The sequence below is a fragment of the Octopus sinensis genome, linkage group LG15 (assembly GCF_006345805.1).
Source record: "Octopus sinensis linkage group LG15, ASM634580v1, whole genome shotgun sequence".
Taxonomy (NCBI): Eukaryota; Metazoa; Mollusca; class Cephalopoda; order Octopoda; family Octopodidae; genus Octopus; species Octopus sinensis.
The window spans coordinates 52,826,963-52,848,299 of NC_043011.1; the positions used below are offsets into that span (position 1 = coordinate 52,826,963).

The window sequence follows — 21,337 nt, forward strand, 5'->3', positions numbered from 1 at the left end:
ATTAATATCAAATTCTACCCTTATTAAATTTTAAATTATATATATATATGTGTGTGTGTGTGAGTGTGTGTGTGTGTGTGGTAGGATTAATCTGTGAAAAAGATAAGAGAAAGGATATAACACAACTTTTTGTTTTTAAAAATAGATCTGGCCTTGAGATTGTTAATTTTCAGCATGTCCTCCATCATTGAATATACAAACAATGCTGCAATCCTGAAGTTCTAAAAATATGTCTCATAGCTCTAGGACAATGTTTAGTTGAATAAACCGTAGTCTTTCCATGAAGTCATGAAAGAATGAAGTTATTTTAATAAACAATTACTATACAATAATAATAATAATAATACCAATTTTGAATGACATTGATAAACTAGAAACATCAGGTTTCTAAATGTTCTCAACAGATTAATTCCATCATATACAGAACTAAAGTTATAAAAAATGAAAATTGCACTAAAACTTTATATTAATCCTGTAAACATATATATATATATATATGCAAATATGTACAAATATATATATATATATATACACACACACACAAAATATATACATACATTTTATATATATATATATATATATTTATAATGTTATATAATATGTATATTTTACGTATGTATGCGTGTGTATATGTATATATATATATATAATGTTATATAATGTGTATATTTTATGTATGTATGTGTGTGTGTATATATATATATGTACATATTTGAATATATATATATAATATATATATATATATATATATATAATATATATATATATACACACACACACACTCACACATGCTGCTCATATACAAACAATATTTATATAAGTAGAGTTTGCTTATGAGAAGCAAGAGTACTTAAGCATATGAAGAAGAAACCACTTCATATTCTACACTAAAAAGAAAAAAATATGTGAACCATTGTTACTAAATACATATAAGGTTGTTATTTAAAATTCTGCAAATAACATCTGAATCTTAACAGAGAATGAAAAGTGTGTGTATTTGGTTTTTCTTTGTTCTAGCAGTAAAATGATAGATTGAGCGATCAAATCCAGACATTTTATAAGGTTTCATACAGACTTGAGGTGGAAGTGCAAGGATCCTGATAGTATATATTGTTATGTGTAATGGCTAGAGATCTTTTTTCCTCTACACTCAGGTCCGACACAATAATTCTCACACAATAGATGAACTGTGTTCACTTCAGAAAAGAATGGAAAAGAAATCAGCTGGTATTGTAGATGATAAGTGATGTTAAGATAGGGAGAAGTTTCATTTTGATATGTCAGGAATATTGGTAGTGTCAACAAATGATGTATTCATATATTTGTGGAGGAAAATAGAAGTTCAATATATGTGAACAACAGCAGATTTCATCATCATTTCAAACAACTATTAGTAGGAAAAGTAAAAGTAAATCAGTAAGTTGAGATAAGGAAAGAAAAAGAATATTAAAACACTACTATCTTGTTCTCATTCTCTTTCTCTCTCTTTCCACACACATACACATAGATTTAAATATATAGAAAAACATTATGAATAAAATGTACGTGCATTGTTTAAATCCCAGAACATGCAGTTTTTCATCTGGGAGAAAAATCCCTTAAAAGATGTATAGTGCTAAAAAAAAATAATATACTTTAGAACGAGATCAAACGAAATTATTTTGGAAGTGACCACATGAGCAACAGATATATATTTCAATGTAGCCATGGCTTATCATCCATAAATTTATACATCATACGAGAAGGGTGGTCACTAACTTTGAAGTTTTGGTCTGCTAACCTGCATCAGGCAATCTAATTAATGAAGGCTAACAGGATGAAACTTCGAAGGTACTGTCACTACTCTCCTTATGAAAGTATAAATATGTACTCTACAAAATGTATTGAACAATTCTACAGTTTAATGTATAATTGTTTTTATTGTAACTTGTCATAAAAACAAACATGTGTGTGTGTGTGTGTGTAAACAGTGTCCACAGAGTCTTAGGACAATTTCAAAAAGTCGTCATGAAAAACTTAGGAGGGGTGGTGGATAAATTTTTGTTGCATATTAATATGTTATTGTTAAAGTTTTTTAATGATATTAAAGGTTTTTCTAATTTTATGCTTTTATGTTTCAGATTGCAATTAATGTTTTTATGTCTCAGGAAATGACAACTCCACAATAAAAGGCACAATATTGTGTCTTGGTTTATTGAAGCAAAGTCAGATATACAAACATGAAGAAATTACACAGCAAAATATGGAAAACAAGCTACAGCATGTCAATTGATTCACAACTGGCATAAGCAATTTATGGAAATGGGGATAGTGCTACATACATTGAGGACTGGAATACCAAGAACATCTGAAGAAGATATTGAGCATATCCATCAGTCAATGTTCCCCATCTGAGTCCATCAATATTGCTTCTGCTCAACTGCAACTACTGAGATTAACAATTCATAAAGTGCTCCATAAGAATATGAGGCATTATGCATATAAAATTTAATTATTGGAAACAGTTAGGGTAAATGACAAACCACAACAGAAAGAATTTGCTGTTACAATCCTGCAAAAAAAAAATCACAGAAGATGACTTTTTTTATCTTCGATCACGTTTACTTTACAGATGAAGCAATCTTCCGTGTATTTGAAAAACTTAAGAAGCAGGAGTGGCTGTGTGGTAAGTGGCCTGCTAACCAACCACATGGTTCCGGGTTTAGTCCCACTGCGTGGCATCTTGGGCAAGTGTCTTCTGCTATAGCCCCGGGCCAACCAATGCCTTGAGTGGATTTGGTAGACGGAAACTGAAAGAAGCCTGTCGTATATATGTATGTATATATATATGTGTGTTTGTGTGTCTGTGTTTGTCCCCCTAGCATTGCTTGACAACCGATGCTGGTGTGTTTACGTCCCCGTCACTTAGCGGTTCGGCAAAAAAGAGACTGATAGAATAAGTACTGGGCTTACAAAGAATAAATCCCGGGGTCGATTTGCTCGACTAAAGGCAGTGCCCCAGCATGGCCGCAGTCAAATGACTGAAACAAGTAAAAGAGTAAAAGCGTATAATGCAAGAATTTGAGGATTGGAAAATCCCCACATTGCTAGGGAAATCAAATGTGACAGTCAGAAGGTCAATGTGTGGCACAGGATTTTGTGCAACAAAGCTATTGGTCCATTTTGCTTTTTGGAAAAGACAATAACAGCTGATATTTACCTTGATGTTCTAAAAGAATACATTGTGCCACAACTAAAAGATGGAGCATTGCCTCATTGGGGAATAAATGTTGGTGGTTTCTTAAATGAAAATAAAGGTTTCCAAATCGCTGGATAGGAAGAGGTGACCTGATTCCTTGGCCTTCTCATTCCCCAGATATAAAACTCATGAGCTATTTATTTTGTGAGGTCATACAAAAGATATCGTGTACCACACTAAAGTAAAGGACTTGGATGACTATAAGCAAAGAACAACTGCCACCATTGTGTCTATTGACAAAGGTATATTACAAAGGACATGGACAAAAATTGAATATCGCTTCAATGTCCTTCATGTGAAGAATGGGGCCTGTATAGAAATTTATTAACTATTTGTGTATAAACTTCACTATTTAATTCATACTATGTAAACAGTATCCAGTTTCTGTTGTAACTTTAATAAATTCTTCTATTTGTCTAATGACTTTGTGGACATTTTACACACACACACACATATATATATATACACATATAAAAGTAAATAAATGGCACAACGAAGCACCGATATTTACTGGAAAATGGCGAACGTAATATTGGTGCTTCGTTGTGCCATTTATTTACTTTTATATGTATAATTTTACCCTCACGGGCTATCCTTTACTGGAAAGCAATACTCTCGTATTGCATTACTATTTTATATATATATATATATATATATATATATATATATATACACATACGTGTGTGTGTGTGTATATACACATACACACATGCATATATGTATGTGTACATTTATATATATGTGTGTGTATGTATGTATATGTTTGTTTTATACTAACACACTACTGAATGATTAAGTAATTTCAAAATAATGCTCTAATGTATATACTGGAAGGTATGTTAAAAACAATTAAAGGTGAGTTGGGGTGGGGTAAGAGAAACAAACACAAAAAGACACAAAACTAATGTACATCTTCATTAGCTGAGAAGTAATTACTAACATGTTGAAACTTTGGATGGCTTCAGTTAAAATCAGTTTAAACTCAGAATATTAAGAAACAAGTGGCATTTTGTAAAGAAATCAGCAATAAAACTGATCCCCAAAGTTTTCAGTTCAAGCCCAGCTTTAGCTATATCCCTCAGAAAAGTACACTACTTGCAACATGCCACCCACTTTAATACTGCCATCTGGTTTTTGGGTACTTTTAGCAGAGTTTTACTCCACTGTAAACATTTGTATTAGGACTTTGGTTACAGCCTTATTCCTGATTGTGATTCTAACATTGACCAACAGATGTGTAAACTGGGCCTCAGCTGCACCAATGCCACCAGCCTGGGAGGACCTGAAAAGGCCACAGGCACCACCCCATTGCCTTTGATTAAACACATAAAACAAAAACCAAATTAAGTTGAATAAATTACACTGTTTAGAAAAGGTAGTTGGATATTGGAAAAGTTCACCATAAATTCTTAAAATTGCAATAGGTTCACCAAATGGAGAGACAGTGACAATGCGAACATTGTGGTGATGGTGACCACGATACAATACAATACATGGTATAATAAAAAAGAGTTAGCCAATAAGGAGAAATTTTAGAATTATCTCCTTCTTTCTCTCCTGCTCTCTCCTTTTCTTGGAAAAGAGAACAAATAAATCAGCTGTTACTCATTGACAAAACATCATCAATTTAATGTTCATCTACTAATTCTGTCATAGACTGGTCAGATGTACAATAACATCCTTCCTTGAATTTTCACTTAAAGAGATATCTGTGAAGATTCAAAGTTATATTTAACCCAACTATTTCCTAGTCTCCCATGGTCTATAGCTGTCATAGAGACACTCCCCTACTGAAACATAGCACTTCTTCACATTTCGTAATAGAGTTCCATATACTTGATTCCTTCTCTGTTTTGAATATATTTCTAATAGCAAACTTATTAAAGATAACTTGATCAACAGATCTGCCAACATTAATATAATTATTTAACATTCTGCTTCAGCTGTCTTTTATAAAGCTAAGTGACAGAAAACTCAAAGGTGGTGGGGGTGGTGGTGGCTCTTAAAACTGTTTACGTAATAACATAGGCCACCTGAAGATGTTAAGAAAATATACAGATGACATCTAATGTTAGACATACAAAAACACGAGTTAATACTATTCTAGCAATAACGCACTTCCAAAATATACATTATGTAACATACATATGTTTGTGTTTGGATATGTAAGTATGACATCACAAGTTTACAATGAGTGTAAACACAAATGTGTACAAACACAAGATTATACTATTCTGTAAATCAAAACCAAATTCCGGACAGACATACAGCACACCACACATATATATATATATATATTTATTTATTAAGGAATATGCCTTGAGGTATACCATATATATGCTTTACATGTACTATATATATATATATATATATATATTTTTTATTAGGGAGTATGCCTTCAGGCATACTATATATATATATGCTTTACATGTACTATATATATATTTATTAAGGAGTGTGCCTTGAGGCATACTATATATATGCTTTATATATATATATATATATATATATATATTTGGAAGTATGCCTTGAGGCATACCATATATATGCTTACATGTACTATATATATATATATATATATATATATTATATATATATATATATATATATATAACACATTAGGAAGTATACTCTGAATCATACCATATGTATGCTTTACATGTACTATAAATATATATACACACACACACACAATGCATTTATATCACATATGCACACCTACAAATGTAGACAGAAGAGTAGTACACTGTTCTAAGGAAGAAAAACGGAACACTCTGAAGACAGAATAATTTACCTGCTCTCTGTACAATACATAATCCTGTCAAAATTATTAAAAAAAAAATTAATAAATAAATGAACAAAAAGCAAAATATTTGATAAAAACCCATCAGTGCATACAGTGTTATAGGAACAGAGAATGTAATAACACACAAATGATGATGATGATGATAATGTGGGAGATATGAAATTGCCTACTGCACTTGTAAGGTTATCGCTATGGAAACAGTGTCAAATGAGATGTCACTGATACTGAGATGAGTTTGGTCTTTGGAACTTACTGGATATTTATCTATTTTTAGTTGTCTTTCTAGTTGATGATGTGCATGTGTTGTGTATAAATGCCTGTGCGACACAATCAATATTTAACACGTGTGCATGTATTTGTTATAGCAGTACATCAATATGTGTCAACATGGTGTATGTTTGTGTGTGCATGTTTATATGTCTTTCTGTTAACACAAATGTGAGTGCATGTATATATATCTGTATAGTTGTGTAAATGTTAATATACCAGTATATGTGCATATGCTATAATAACTGTGTGTGTGTGCGCACATCAGTAAGTTTTAGAATATGTAAATATTCTAAAGTATGATTAACTGTGCTTTCCTAAGTTGTCCTCACATACTTTGTTCCAAAGTCTTTCTCATGGCACTTCTTTCCAAAGTGTTTCTCACAAAACTTTTTCCCAAACTTCATCATAACGCTTTCCTTCAAAATACTGGCATTTTCAACACTTTCTTCCAAAGTTTTTCTCACAACAATTTCAAATTTGTCATACATCATCTGTCATCTATTAATCTCACATTTCCATACCAACAATCACCTCAAACTCTATTATTCATTACTGCCAATAACTTTGATATCCAATAGATTTATCAATTCCAGTGTACTTAAGCGTCTTTCATAATTTATCATGACACATCGAACAAACCTGTTTCAACTCATTCTTTAGTCACACATCTGTGGCCTACAACATTCACTCCATATAACATCACACTCCTGTAGCCCTCTACATTCATTGTATAAGTATGCCTCACCAACGTCTTACAAATACCTCATACATGATGTTTTCTATTGATGACATTTTGTTTTAGTGAATTATGCTTGGAACAATTCCACTGATAAGGATTTTGTCCGAAAATTTTAATAAGATGAGTAAATGATTTTTTTATATATATATATATATATATATATATATTGTTATTTAACAATGCTACCATTGGTTTCATAGTGAGAATTCTCAGAAATTATCAAACCTGCAACATGAAACCAATGGTAGCCTTGTTAACTTATGAATAAAGAGCACCCATTCTCACTGTTCAATATTAGCATATATAAAGTCCCAGAATTACATGCAGCAAATTTTCCCTTGACCATAAAGATCAGTCACTTTCACAGGTTTACAACAATCAAGTTCAAAATACAATCACTTCCCTGCAACAAAGAAAGTACTGACTTAACTATTAACAGAAAAAGGTTTAAAAATTAAAAAAAAAAGGGAATCCTAGAAATTACTAAGAAACATTTTAGTGGTGAATTTGTGAAGCTTCTTCCTTTGAGACCAGTAACCAAAGATAGAGTAGGAGAGCTTACAAAAAGAGAGAGAGAGTTAATATTTATTTGATAGGTTCACCAGTTTATATGAGGTGGCATAGAAATTAAAATCAACAAAACTACAATATTTTAAATAATTAATGGATAAAATAATGGTACTTGAGCATATCCGTAACAGTATAACAGATGAAATACAATGCTTCGTCATAGCAAGACCTAATAGAAATAGCAGTCAAATCTCTATTGAATCATAACCCACATTAAAAAAAAAAAAGGTAAAATACATTGAATAGTGTAGTCCTAGATATACAGTGGAAACTGCTTACTGTGATCACTTTGGGATTAAGCCTTTTTTTATAACAATAACCAGCTGATAACATTAAGTAAATAAGAGTTTAGGACCCACTAAATAATCAGTTGATAACCTTATTTGTAATTATAATAAGTGGCTTCCACTGTATTCATCAGCCAATTTTTATCAGTTTCAATTGCTTTTATCAGTGATCAAGGACCATTGGGACATTGCATTGGCAATATTTGAGACTAGGAGTCTGCATGGTGGCACTCTGTAGCAGACAACACATTTTAGTGGACCGGAGCAATATGAAATAAAATGCCTTGTACAAGTGCTGCCTGGTCCAAAAACTGAACCTATGAGTTTATGATAGTGAATGCAACTATCTAACCACTAGGCTGTGTGCCTTGATGGGTTTTATTGTGTAGTACATCGGAAAATATAATCAAGAATATTCTTGATAACAAGTCTGCCCATTCAAGGTTAAACAGCAAAAACTACTCGCAACAAACTAACGAAGGCGGAGCCTCAACCTTGTTTATTCATTGCTCCCTTCCACACCCAGAAGCAGATAAAAACAACAGAATCAATAACTATTCAAATCTCTCAATTTGAAAAACATTTTTTTCCCCCTCTCAACTTTTCCTTAATTACTGACTTAAAAAAAAATATCTTATTTAATTATTTATTTTTTGGCTGAGAAAATAAAATAATACAAAACAAATACAAAAAATGTTTAAAAGACTAATGAGAATAAAACATATACAATCATTAATTTAAATAAACACAATTAAAAATGACATGACTAATAAAATTATCCAATACTACTGATTAAACAACAGCAGCAACAAAAACAATATACACATTGTTTAGAATTTTTCTTTTCTATGTAAATAAAAATTTCTTCTGATAAAAGCTTAAAAGAAAACTTCTGAATGATACCTTAAACATGATAGAGTGGTGATACAGAAAAGGAAGGTTGAAGAAAGATATTGAGAAAGTTTGTGAGATAAAGAGTGAATGAGGGAGAGGAATGAGTAAAGTAGAAAAAGCGAGTGATTATTCAATTTCCAAAAAAAAAAAAAGAAAAAAAATGCTGGAAATAAATTTAAAAAATTAAATTTAGCATTTAAACTTCAAAATGCTACATAAAAATCTGTTATTGTTATGCTGTAGCTAAGATTGTTTTTTCTTTTTCCAGAGGAGGGTGTGTGATTATGGGACAGAAAGAAAGAAATGTACATGTGTGTGTGTGTGTGTAGGTCTAATAGACAATTAATAATACCTAATTAAATTTACATAAAATTAGGTAGAGTATTAGGAAAAGATATTGGGAGGAGGGATAAATGGAAAGAAGGAGAGATAAAAAAAAAATATTCATAAAATAAAAAAAGTTACTTTAAAACAAAAGTAAAAAAAAAAATGAAATATTTTGTTTCATCTCAATGATTACTCAACAGCTAATCTGTGTTAATCAGATAAAATTTAATTCAATTCCAGTTTAAATTTATTTACTTATCCCTCCCACCCACCTCCTCTTCCCAACTTATTCCACTCCAGCTCTAACTCTGGCTCCACTTTATTCTGTTTATCTTTGAATTAAAGCTAATGATGAAGATTAGATTAGATGATATTAGATTAAAATAAATAAATAGATAGATAAATAAATAAATAAACCTTACACTAAACATCAACACAGCTTCAATCAAAGATTGAATGGGCAGGCAATGAATGTATGAGGGGTGAAGAGGAAGGGATAGTTATATGAAAAATTCATATGAACAAACAACATATATATGATATATATATATAATAAAGTCATAATAATAAATAAATACATTGATTACGCAAGTTAATTATGAGACAACAAATATTTATCCAAGCAAAACGCTGAAACAGAACATAAAAAAACAACAACTGAAACATGAAGTAAAATATAAAGAAAAAATAGAGAATCTAATTGTATTGTATTTAACAATACAATGATGCTAATTATGATTAAAAAGAAATAAGCAGAGGCAGAAGAAGAAATATTAATACTATCACGACTTCACTACATTGACTTAACAAGATTTTGCCGTGTTCTTGATTTCATTCTTCCCTTTCTTTTTTCTTTTTTTTTTTTCAACCATTTATTTATACTTCCATCTCAAAGAGAAAAAATTATGACTGAATACCTTTTGAAGATGGCAAAACAAACATCAGAGCCAATGAGAGAGAGAGCACAGATGTGATCTCTCAATATACTAGAAGCAGCAGCCAAATCTACTCAAAAACAGACCTCCTACAGTTTTTAGAAAAGAAATAACACTAACAATGCACTATAAGTTATATTAAGAGGTGGGATGACCAGTGACAATGGCTAGAGAGCTCATGAATACAGGTCTGGTTGATCAGTGAAGACCTTGGGCTAAACAACAACATGGCAGATATAATGAAGTACTCAAATTTTCCCTTCTCTTTTAATTTTGTTGTTTCTAGATAAACCAGCTCAATGTCATGGAAATACCAAACTCTGTAATGAGAGCTCTTTCAGAAATCTGTAATGATTTATTTTCTGTGATACATTCCAGATAAGCTTGATAAGTTCTTCAAGTCTGTTCTTGAATTAGTTAAATTACTGTTAACATGTTTAATGCCGGCAATGTTATTGTCATCATCATAGTCGTTGTGGTCATTTCACATCTCTTACCATGATAGCATGGGTTGGAAGTGCTGTCACAGACTGAGTGATTTAAGAGGTACTGCTCCTAAAGATTAATGCTTTTAAATGTCATTTGGCTTGATTTCTATAGCTAGCCGTGTTTCCTATCACCAACTCCTTTACAGAGTGTATAGAGTACAAATTTTCATGATGCTAGAGAGGTTGAATAATAGTTCTCAGTGAAATATAATTAAAGGCACCTCACAACCCTACACTTTCTCTGCTCATCTGCCCTGAGTACAAACTGAGTGCATTTTTGTGGTACCAGCCCTAAATAGGTAACCTATCTCATTATTTACCTGTAGAGAAAATATGATGAGTTCCAAGCTCCCTGTAACACCAGCACAGGAAGACAGGTACCAAGTCTATAGGAGAGCGGGAGCGAAAAAGACAATATTTGCTCAATAACTATTATTTCACTCATAACACATTGGCTGATCCAAAGTTACAGTAGAAGACACTTGTCCAGGTTCAAACCTGAAGACTCAGTTGTAGTTGTGAAGCAAACTTTTTAATCACATGTCAACACCGGCATCTATAATGAATTAAAAATTAATTAATTAATTAAAAAGAATAATAAACCTTAAAAAAATAAAGACAGGAATTATCCTCCAGAGACTGATTATTTTAAAGTTTAATAATAAATTTTGGTGATTCTGAACACAGTAGAAAGTAAAAATGTCTCAACTCACCAACTTCAAAAAGTGCCATAAATTTTGAGTCTCTAGAGCATCAGCAAAAGCATCATAGTCCTGAAAATATAACATTAGACAAGTTTGAAACAGAAAATTGTCACAGATGTCACTAATATTCATATATAATACAGAGAGATCAATATTATTCTATTCAATTTTAAGGGTATCATCAAAGACTTCAACTAAGTTATGTATCCAGTAAGTTTATTCTGTGGATCCCATTGAGTTGGGCGCAGTAAATTCAAAAAAAACTTTTATAATGTTGTCACTGGTTAAACCAGTACTTATTTATAATACTGCTACCACCACTTATTCTAGCACCAGCTCAGCAGACTGAGTCATTTTCTTAAGGATAAAATGCAGTTGAGGTGACAGAATACAAACACCAACCTGCCAGTTGGTTTTCTGGTACCTTAACCAACTTGATAACTCAAGCTGGTGATATTTAACTCTTTAGCATTCAGATTATTCTATCAAATGTAATGCTTTTTCATTCACATCATTTTCAAGTAACCATTGGCTTTTCTCATAGCTTTGAGATTTTGCTGATGTAATTGCATATTTTTAGAATGACTTTGTAGGGTAGGTGTGAGAAGCCAGATCTGTCTGGACTGGACTGAACATAAAACAAATAGAATATTTGGGTTGGATATGGCCAATTTAAACGCTAAAGAGTTAAAATCAGACTGAGACCAGACTTTCATCTTCTGCTTCTCTCCTTTCCACCAACTTTCCTTCTTTTGCTTTTCTAATGAAGGACAAGCATCTGAAACATCAAGACCTTTCCCCCCTTTCCTTTCCAGCATTAGACTGATAACACCTTTGTAAAATTTTGTCTCTCATGTTGCACTTTTTCTTGCTTTTTGCTTATCCATCATAAATATATTTGTAAATATAATGATGCTCATGTTGTTTATAAAACTATTCAAATGTGAAGCCTTTCACTTTTTGGTTTTGGTTACAGCCATATATCCTTTAACGTGAGTGAGATATATTCTTGAATATATTACTGTGCAACAAAATTTTTATTTATATTTTTGTCCTTGGTCAGTAAGTGTTATTTCCTATTTGCTTCTATCTAGAAATCAAAGGAAATGACTGCCATTCCCTTCAAATTTTGCTTTTGTGACCTGGACATCAATGTTTTGCAAATGACCTACTTTCCATTACTTTTCTGACAGATTCATTGCCGAGTTGTTCAAGCAGAAATATTGTTATAGTAAATATTCTATATTTGCTTGTCGGTTGCTTGACATTGACCACTTGAGCATATCCGTTAGTGGTTGACAATATCTGCACCTCTGATCATGAGCAGGAGCAGTGCGGGGAGGGATCATAGCCATGTGTTGAGAGAGATTCTTTGGGGGCTTGAATAAATGTAACAAAAGCTAAGTTTGGAGGTAATATTAGCCAGTTTTCATACTTTCTAAGAGGTAAGCAAATAGGAAATAACAGTTGCTACCCAAGGACAAATATCACGTTAGTGTTACTCCCTCTTTACATTTTCCTTTTGGCCATCACATTCATGATTGAACATGTAATGACCATTGTCACACATTAATGAACCTCCTCATTATCTGTTATTAAATGATGGCCAGGAAACCTGTAATTTTACATCTTTTTAATAAGTTCATCTAATCACAAAGATGTTTGCTAAACTATTGCTTTATAAAACAATAGCAATGTTTGATCTCATGACACTGATGATTAATTGGTTCAGATAGTTTGATTGCAACTCATTAACCTGTAATGAGTAAATATGTGTGTTTGTGTGTGAGAGAGAAAGAATGAGTGAATGGATGGGTAGGTCTGGTTGCATAATGTTTGAGTAAATACACAAGGAAATGTGGGTAAGAATGGGTGAGAAAGGGAGTGTGTGTGTGTGCTTTTATATGGTCTGTATGATGTGTGTGTATGAACGCAAAGGAGTATGGAAATACAAATAAATGTGAGTGAGTGAGTGTGAGTGAGTGAGGAGTGAGTGAGTGAGGAGTGAGTGAGTGAGGAGTGAGTGAGGAGTGCGTGAGTGAGTGAGGAGTGCGTGAGTGAGTGAGGAGTGAGTGAGTGAGGAGTGAGTGAGTGAGTGAGGAGTGAGTGAGTGAGGAGTGAGTGAGTGAGGAGTGAGTGAGTGAGGAGTGAGTGAGGAGTGAGGAGTGAGTGAGGAGTGAGGAGTGAGTGAGGAGTGAGTGAGGAGTGAGTGAGTGAGGAGTGAGTGAGTGAGGAGTGAGTGAGGAGTGAGTGAGGAGTGAGTGAGGAGTGAGAGTGAGTGAGGAGTGAGTGAGTGAGTGAGGAGTGAGTGAGTGAGTGAGGAGTGAGTGAGTGAGTGAGTGAGGAGTGAGTGAGTGAGTGAGGAGTGAGTGAGGAGTGTGAGTGAGTGAGGAGTGAGTGAGGAGTGAGTGAGGAGTGAGGAGTGAGTGAGGAGTGAGTGAGGAGTGAGTGAGGAGTGAGGGAGGAGTGAGTGAGGAGTGAGTGAGTGAGGAGTGAGTGAGGAGTGAGTGAGGAGTGAGTGAGTGAGGAGTGAGTGAGGAGTGAGTGAGTGAGGGAGGAGTGAGTGAGTGAGTGAGTGAGTGAGTGAGGAGTGAGTGAGTGAGTGAGGAGTGAGTGAGTGAGTGAGGAGTGAGTGAGTGAGGAGTGAGTGAGTGAGTGGAGGAGTGAGTGAGTGAGTGAGTGAGTGAGTGAGTGAGGAGTGAGTGAGTGAGGAGTGAGTGAGGAGTGAGTGAGTGAGGAGTGAGGAGTGAGTGGAGGAGTGAGTGAGTGAGGAGTGAGTGAGTGAGGAGTGAGTGAGTGAGGAGTGAGTGAGGAGGAGTGAGTGAGTGAGTGAGTGAGAGTGAGTGAGGAGTGAGTGAGTGAGGAGTGAGGGGAGTGAGTGAGTGAGTGAGTGAGGAGTGAGTGAGGAGTGAGGAGTGAGTGAGTGAGTGAGGAGTGAGTGAGTGAGGAGTGAGTGAGGAGTGAGTGAGTGAGGAGTGAGGAGTGGAGTGAGTGAGTGAGGAGTGAGTGAGTGAGGAGTGAGTGAGGAGTGAGTGAGTGAGGAGTGAGTGAGGAGTGAGTGAGTGAGGAGTGAGTGAGGAGGAGTGAGTGGAGTGAGGAGTGAGGGGAGTGAGTGAGTGAGGAGTGAGTGAGTGAGGAGTGAGGAGTGAGGGGAGTGAGTGAGTGGGAGTGAGTGAGTGAGGAGTGAGTGAGTGAGTGAGTGAGGAGGTGAGTGAGTGAGTGAGTGAGTGAGTGAGTGAGGAGTGAGTGAGGAGTGAGTGAGTGAGGAGTGAGTGAGGAGTGAGTGAGTGAGGAGTGAGTGAGTGAGGAGTGAGTGAGGAGTGAGTGAGTGGAGGAGTGAGTGAGGAGTGAGTGAGTGAGGAGTGAGTGAGTTAGGAGTGAGTGAGTGAGGAGTGAGGAGTGAGTGAGAGTGAGTGAGGAGTGAGGAGTGAGGAGTGAGTGAGTGAGTGAGGAGTGAGTGAGTGAGTGAGTGAGGAGTGAGTGAGTGAGTGAGTGAGGAGTGAGTGAGTGAGGAGTGAGTGAGTGAGGAGTGAGTGAGTGAGGAGTGAGTGAGTGAGGAGTGAGTGAGTGAGGAGTGAGTGAGTGAGGAGTGAGTGAGTGAGGAGTGAGTGAGTGAGGAGGAGTGAGTGAGTGAGGAGTGAGTGAGTGAGGAGTGAGTGAGTGAGGAGTGAGTGAGTGAGTGAGTGAGTGAGTGAGGAGTGAGTGAGTGAGGAGTGAGTTGAGTGAGGAGTGAGTGAGTGAGTGAGGAAGTGAGTGAGTGAGGAGTGAGTGAGTGAGTGAGTGAGGAGTGAGTGAGGAGTTGAGTGAGTGAGTGAGGAGTGAGTGAGGAGTGAGGAGTGAGTGAGTGAGTGAGGAGTGAGTGAGTGAGTGAGAGAGTGAGTGAGTGAGTGAGGAGTGAGTGAGTGAGTGAGTGAGTGAGGAGTGAGTGAGGAGTGAGTGAGTGAGTGAGTGAGGAGTGAGTGAGTGAGTGATGAGGAGTGAGTGAGGAGTGAGTGAGGAGTGAGTGAGTGAGGAGTGAGTGAGTGAGTGAGGAGTGAGTGAGTGAGGAGTGAGTGAGTGAGGAGTGAGTGAGTGAGTGAGTGAGGAGTGAGTGAGGAGTGAGTGAGGAGTGAGTGAGGAGTGAGTGAGGAGGGAGTGAGGAGTGAGTGAGGTGAGGAGTGAGTGAGGAGTGAGTGAGTGAGGAGTGAGTGAGTGAGGAGGTGAGTGAGTGAGGAGTGAGTGAGTGAGGAGTGAGTGAGGAGTGAGTGAGGAGTGAGTGAGTGAGGAGTGAGTGAGGAGTGAGTGAGGAGTGAGTGAGTGAGGAGTGAGTGAGTGAGTGAGTGAGGAGTGAGTGAGTGAGTGAGTGAGTGAGGAGTGAGTGAGTGAGGAGTGAGTGAGTGAGTGAGGAGTGAGTGAGTGAGTGAGTGAGTGAGGAGTGAGTGAGGAGTGAGTGAGTGAGGAGTGAGTGAGGAGTGAGTGAGTGAGGAGTGAGTAGTGAGGAAGGAGTGAGTAGTGAGTGAGTAGTGAGTGAGTAGTGAGTAAGGAGTGAGTAAGGAGTGAGTAAGGAGTGAGTAAGGAGTGAGTAAGGAGTGAGGAAAGAGTGAGGAAGAGTGAGGAAAGAGTGAGGAAAGAGTGAGGAAAGAGTGAGGAAAGAGTGAGTGAGTGAGTGAGTGAGTGAGTGAGTGAGTGAGTGAGTGGAGTGAGTGAGTGGAGTAAGTGAGTGAGTGGAGTAAGTGAGTGAGAGAGAGAGAGAGAGAGAGAGAGAGATAAGAGTATATGAATATGATTCTGAATGTGTGAGTGCAAATAAAAGTAAGAACAAATGAATAATATTGTGTGTATGTGTGTGTGTGTGTGCTTTTATATGGTCTGTATGATGTGTGTGTATGAACGCAAAGGAGTATGGAAATACAAATAAATGTGAGTGAGTGAGTGAGGAGTGAGTGAGTGAGAGTGAGTGAGTGAGGAGTGAGTGAGGAGTGCGTGAGTGAGTGAGGAGTGCGTGAGTGAGTGAGGAGTGAGTGAGTGAGTGTGAGTGAGTGAGGAGTGAGTGAGTGAGGAGTGAGTGAGTGAGGAGTGAGTGAGTGAGGAGTGAGTGAGGAGTGAGGAGTGAGTGAGGAGTGAGGAGTGAGTGAGGAGTGAGTGAGGAGTGAGTGAGTGAGGAGTGAGTGAGTGAGGAGTGAGTGAGGAGTGAGTGAGGAGTGAGTGAGGAGTGAGGAGTGAGTGAGGAGTGAGTGAGTGAGTGAGGAGTGAGTGAGTGAGTGAGGAGTGAGTGAGTGAGTGAGTGAGGAGTGAGTGAGTGAGTGAGGAGTGAGTGAGGAGTGAGTGAGTGAGGAGTGAGTGAGGAGTGGAGTGAGGAGTGAGGAGTGAGTGAGGAGTGAGTGAGGAGTGAGTGAGTGAGGAGTGAGTGAGTGAGGAGTGAGTGAGTGAGGAGTGAGTGAGGAGTGAGTGAGGAGTGAGTGAGTGAGGAGTGAGTGAGGAGTGAGTGAGTGAGGAGGAGTGAGTGAGTGAGTGAGTGAGTGAGTGAGGAGTGAGTGAGTGAGTGAGGAGTGAGTGAGTGAGTGAGGAGTGAGTGAGTGAGGAGTGAGTGAGTGAGTGAGGAGTGAGTGAGTGGAGGAGTGAGTGAGTGAGTGAGGAGGAGTGAGTGAGGAGTGAGTGAGTAGTGAGTGAGTGAGGAGTGAGTGAGTGAGGAGTGAGTGAGTGAGGAGTGAGTGAGTGAGGAGTGAGTGAGTGAGGAGTGAGTGAGTGAGGAGTGAGTGAGTGAGTGAGTGAGGAGTGAGTGAGGAGTGAGTGAGTGAGGAGTGAGTGGGGAGTGAGTGAGTGAGTGAGTGAGGAGTGAGTGAGTGAGTGAGGAGTGAGTGAGTGAGTGAGGAGTGAGTGAGTGAGGAGTGAGTGAGGAGTGAGTGAGTGAGGAGTGAGTGAGTGAAGTGAGTGAGGAGTGAGGTGAGTGAGTGAGGAGTGAGTGAGGAGTGAGTGTGAGTGAGGAGTGAGTGAGGAGTGAGTGAGTGAGGAGTGAGTGAGTGAGGAGTGAGGAGTGGTGAGTGAGTGAGGAGTGAGTGAGTGAGGAGTGAGTGAGTGAGGAGTGAGGAGTGGTGAGTGAGTGAGTGAGTGAGTGAGTGAGGAGTGAGGAGTGAGTGAGGAGTGAGTGAGTGAGTGAGTGGAGTGAGTGAGTGAGTGAGTGAGTGAGTGAGGAGTGAGTGAGGAGTGAGTGAGTGAGGAGTGAGTGAGGAGTGAGTGAGTGAGGAGTGAGTGAGTGAGGAGTGAGTGAGGAGTGAGTGAGTGAGGAGTGAGTGAGGAGTGAGTGAGTGAGGAGTGAGTGAGTTAGGAGTGAGTGAGTGAGGAGTGAGGAGTGAGTGAGTGAGTGAGGAGTGAGGAGTGAGGAGGTGAGTGAGTGAGTGAGTGAGTGAGTGAGTGAGTGAGGAGTGAGTGAGTGAGTGAGTGAGTGAGGAGTGAGTGAGTGAGGAGTGAGTGAGTGAGGAGTGAGTGAGTGAGGAGTGAGTGAGTGAGGAGTGAGTGAGTGAGGAGTGAGTGAGTGAGGAGTGAGTGAGTGAGGAGTGAGTGAGTGAGGAGTGAGTGAGTGAGGAGTGAGTGAGTGAGGAGTGAGTGAGTGAGGAGTGAGTGAGTGAGGAGTGAGTGAGTGAGGAGTGAGTGAGTGAGGAGTGAGTGAGTGAGGAGTGAGTGAGGAGTGAGTGAGTGAGTGAGGAGTGAGTGAGTGAGTGAGGAGTGAGTGAGGAGTGAGTGAGTGAGTGAGGAGTGAGTGAGGAGTGAGGAGTGAGTGAGTGAGTGAGTGAGGAGTGAGTGAGTGAGGAGTGAGTGAGTGAGTGAGGAGTGAGTGAGTGAGTGAGTGAGTGAGGAGTGAGTGAGGAGTGAGTGAGTGAGTGAGTGAGGAGTGAGTGAGTGAGTGAGTGAGGAGTGAGTGAGGAGTGAGTGAGGAGTGAGTGAGTGAGGAGTGAGTGAGTGAGTGAGGAGTGAGTGAGTGAGGAGTGAGTGAGTGAGGAGTGAGTGAGTGAGTGAGTGAGGAGTGAGTGAGGAGTGAGTGAGAGTGAGGAGGAGTGAGTGAGGAGTGAGTGAGGAGTGAGTGAGTGAGGAGTGAGTGAGGAGTGAGTGAGTGAGGAGTGAGTGAGTGAGGAGTGAGTGAGTGAGGAGTGAGTGAGTGAGGAGTGAGTGAGGAGTGAGTGAGGAGTGAGTGAGTGAGGAGTGAGTGAGGAGTGAGTGAGGAGTGAGTGAGTGAGGAGTGAGTGAGTGAGTGAGTGAGGAGTGAGTGAGTGAGTGAGTGAGTGAGGAGTGAGTGAGTGAGGAGTGAGTGAGTGAGTGAGGAGTGAGTGAGTGAGTGAGTGAGTGAGGAGTGAGTGAGGAGTGAGTGAGTGAGGAGTGAGTGAGGAGTGAGTGAGTGAGGAGTGAGTAGTGAGGAAGGAGTGAGTAGTGAGTGAGTAGTGAGTGAGTAGTGAGTAAGGAGTGAGTAAGGAGTGAGTAAGGAGTGAGTAAGGAGTGAGTAAGGAGTGAGTAAGGAGTGAGTAAGGAGTGAGGAAAGAGTGAGGAAAGTGTGAGGAAAGAGTGAGGAAAGAGTGAGGAAAGAGTGAGGAAAGAGTGAGTGAGTGAGTGAGTGAGTGAGTGAGTGAGTGAGTGAGTGGAGTGAGTGAGTGAGTGAGTAAGTGAGTGAGTGGAGTAAGTGAGTGAGAGAGAGAGAGAGAGAGAGAGAGAGATAAAGAGTATATGAATATGATTCTGAATGTGTGAGTGCAAATAAAAGTAAGAACAAATGAATAATATTGTGTGTATGTGTGTGTGTGTGGATGTGAATGAGGGTGTGCATGAATGTGAATGAATATGTTTGTTCATGAATTTGAGCAAGTAAATATGTGGTAAGTTAACCTGGCACAGTTTAAGCTGATCCATAACAATGACACTTCTAAGTTCACCCAGTTTTCTCCACTCTCTAAGCTAAAAGTTGTCTTCCCATTCATGAACACACACACACACACATGTTCCCTTCAACTAATGATTAAATTCATCCAGTTATTCTTATATTTTCAATATAGAACTGCCTTAAAAAAGCCACTGGCATTACATCTTTTCAAGCAGAATCCTACAGACAGAAGACTGTATCCCTTAAACCAAACATAATCGTAAAGATATGGGGGGGAAAGACATTACAAACCCCATATGGACACCTCAAAAACAATCTACTCTTTATCTCAATTATAAGATTATATCTCTTTTGTAAACAGTTTATCGATATTACCATGGCAACAGATGTATTATCATTACCATTATTTTCTCCAATTCCAATAAACAGTCTCTTCATCTTGCAGTCTATCAATAGTCTGTATTGGTATTCTCCTTACAAAGATATAGTCTTTAATATTTCTTTGAATAGCCACAATATACAGAAGCCAGTAGACTGGCTTCCATAGAATTTAGAATTTAGAACCTTGAATAATTAAAGGAGTATACCATGGTGTGTTGGAAATATTCTTTTATTGTATCTTCCCCAACCTTGGGTTTTGAGTATAAAAGAAGCTTATCTGTTTTTGGTCTTTCTACCTTTACCTTTTACTTGTTTCAGTGATTAGATTGTGGCAATGCTGGAGCACCACCTTAAAAAAAAAGTCTTAGTTGAATAAATCAACCTCAGTACTTTTTTAAGCCTGGGATACTTATTCTGTTCATCTCTTTTCTGCTAAGTTACAGGGATGTAAACACCCTAACACTGATTGTTAAGTGGGGGGGGGGCACAGACACAAAGAAACACAGAGATATACAAATATACATACATACATACATACAATGGGCTTCTTTCAGTTTCTATAGAAGACACTTGCCCAAGGTGCCACACAGTGGAACTGACCCCAGAACCATGCAGTTGGGAAGCAAGCGTCTTACCTCACAACCATGCCTGTACCTAAAGATTTCAAACATGTCTTGTTTAAAAAGAGACCTACTTTTAAAATCTTTTTCCATAGACATGTAATAGGTCTTAGTACACTCTCTTTGCTGTTTTGGGGTAAACTGTACTGCAGTTTGGATTAAAACAACGGTTATCATCAACAGAAGCTAGCTCTAGTAAGTAATGATAGCTTACAGTGATATCTGAAAGGTTAAGAAAGAAGACTACACTTAAGTAATGAAAATATAACAGCTGACAGTTTGAGAAAACAAGTGATGGTTTGCATTGACAAATAACAGACAAATGAAAATTTGTAACATAGAATGCATCCGTTTGCCTTGAGAGGAGAGACGAGGACAGTGATGCTAGGAATTTTATATATTTTATAGATGACTTTTAGTTTAGAGGTAGCATAGCATCCACTTGCAATAACATGGTTTTAAGTTCAATTTCACTTGCTGAGTGAGTGAGTGAGTGTAAGTGTGTAAGGAATCAGGAAGTAGAAAATATGTATGAAAATCCACAACATCTGTCCATCCATCCATCCACCCACCCAGAAACCAATATCAACACGTAAAATATACAAACATCAATGTAATGCCTATCATATAACTTGCCAGGTTATGAAACAGCTGTAAACACATGGAATAAACATCTACTTTCCCCACATTACTTCTTTCATTTGTCATATTATAAAAATATTTTAACTTGAAACCAATGGTAGCCTTAATGCACAAATAAAGAAATTCTATCCACCAATGCGGTGTTGAGCACTCATCTCATTGTTCAACATCTACATGTGTGTATGTGTGTGTGTATACATATATATCGATGGATGGATGGGCGAATGGAAGTAGAAATGTACATCTTTAACCTACACACAGTAAAAGATGTAAACCCAGAGAAAGCTCATAAATTGGTGTTTTTAAACTAAAATCCTCTATGGTATTCGTTCCATCTCACTTTTATAGAGACTATTTTTGACTGCAGTGAACCACAAATTGGCTTGTTGGAAACCTATAATCAAGGATAGACATGATATAAAAGACGAATATATATAAACTATATCTAAAATAATTGATAAGAGTGCTCAAACCACACTACTAATGCTACTACTGCTAATGTTATTATTACAGCCCTATTGTGTTGTGCCTGCAAGCAGAGGTGGTGGGGTAGCACATAGTTCTGCTTTCCTAAATTTGACTGACAGACA

The 21,337-nt window shown here is 37.8% G+C and overlaps 1 protein-coding gene across 8 annotated transcripts in view; it reads right to left on the reverse strand.

Moving 5' to 3' along the window:
- LOC115219728 (glutamic acid-rich protein) overlaps positions 1 to 21,337 on the reverse strand; it is a 144,539-nt gene that overhangs the window by 54,398 nt on the left and 68,804 nt on the right. For 6 of the 8 annotated variants that reach the window (XM_036509732.1, XM_036509729.1, XM_036509730.1 and 3 more), the window contains exons 4-5: positions 11,268 to 11,327; positions 6,033 to 6,056 (exon numbers count right to left, since the gene is read on the reverse strand). In XM_036509732.1, coding sequence (XP_036365625.1) covers positions 6,033 to 6,056; positions 11,268 to 11,327 — 84 coding nt within the window. The remainder of the gene's footprint in view (positions 1 to 6,032; positions 6,057 to 11,267; positions 11,328 to 21,337) is intronic. The other 2 variants (XM_036509733.1, XM_036509731.1) reach the window with 1 other exon arrangement.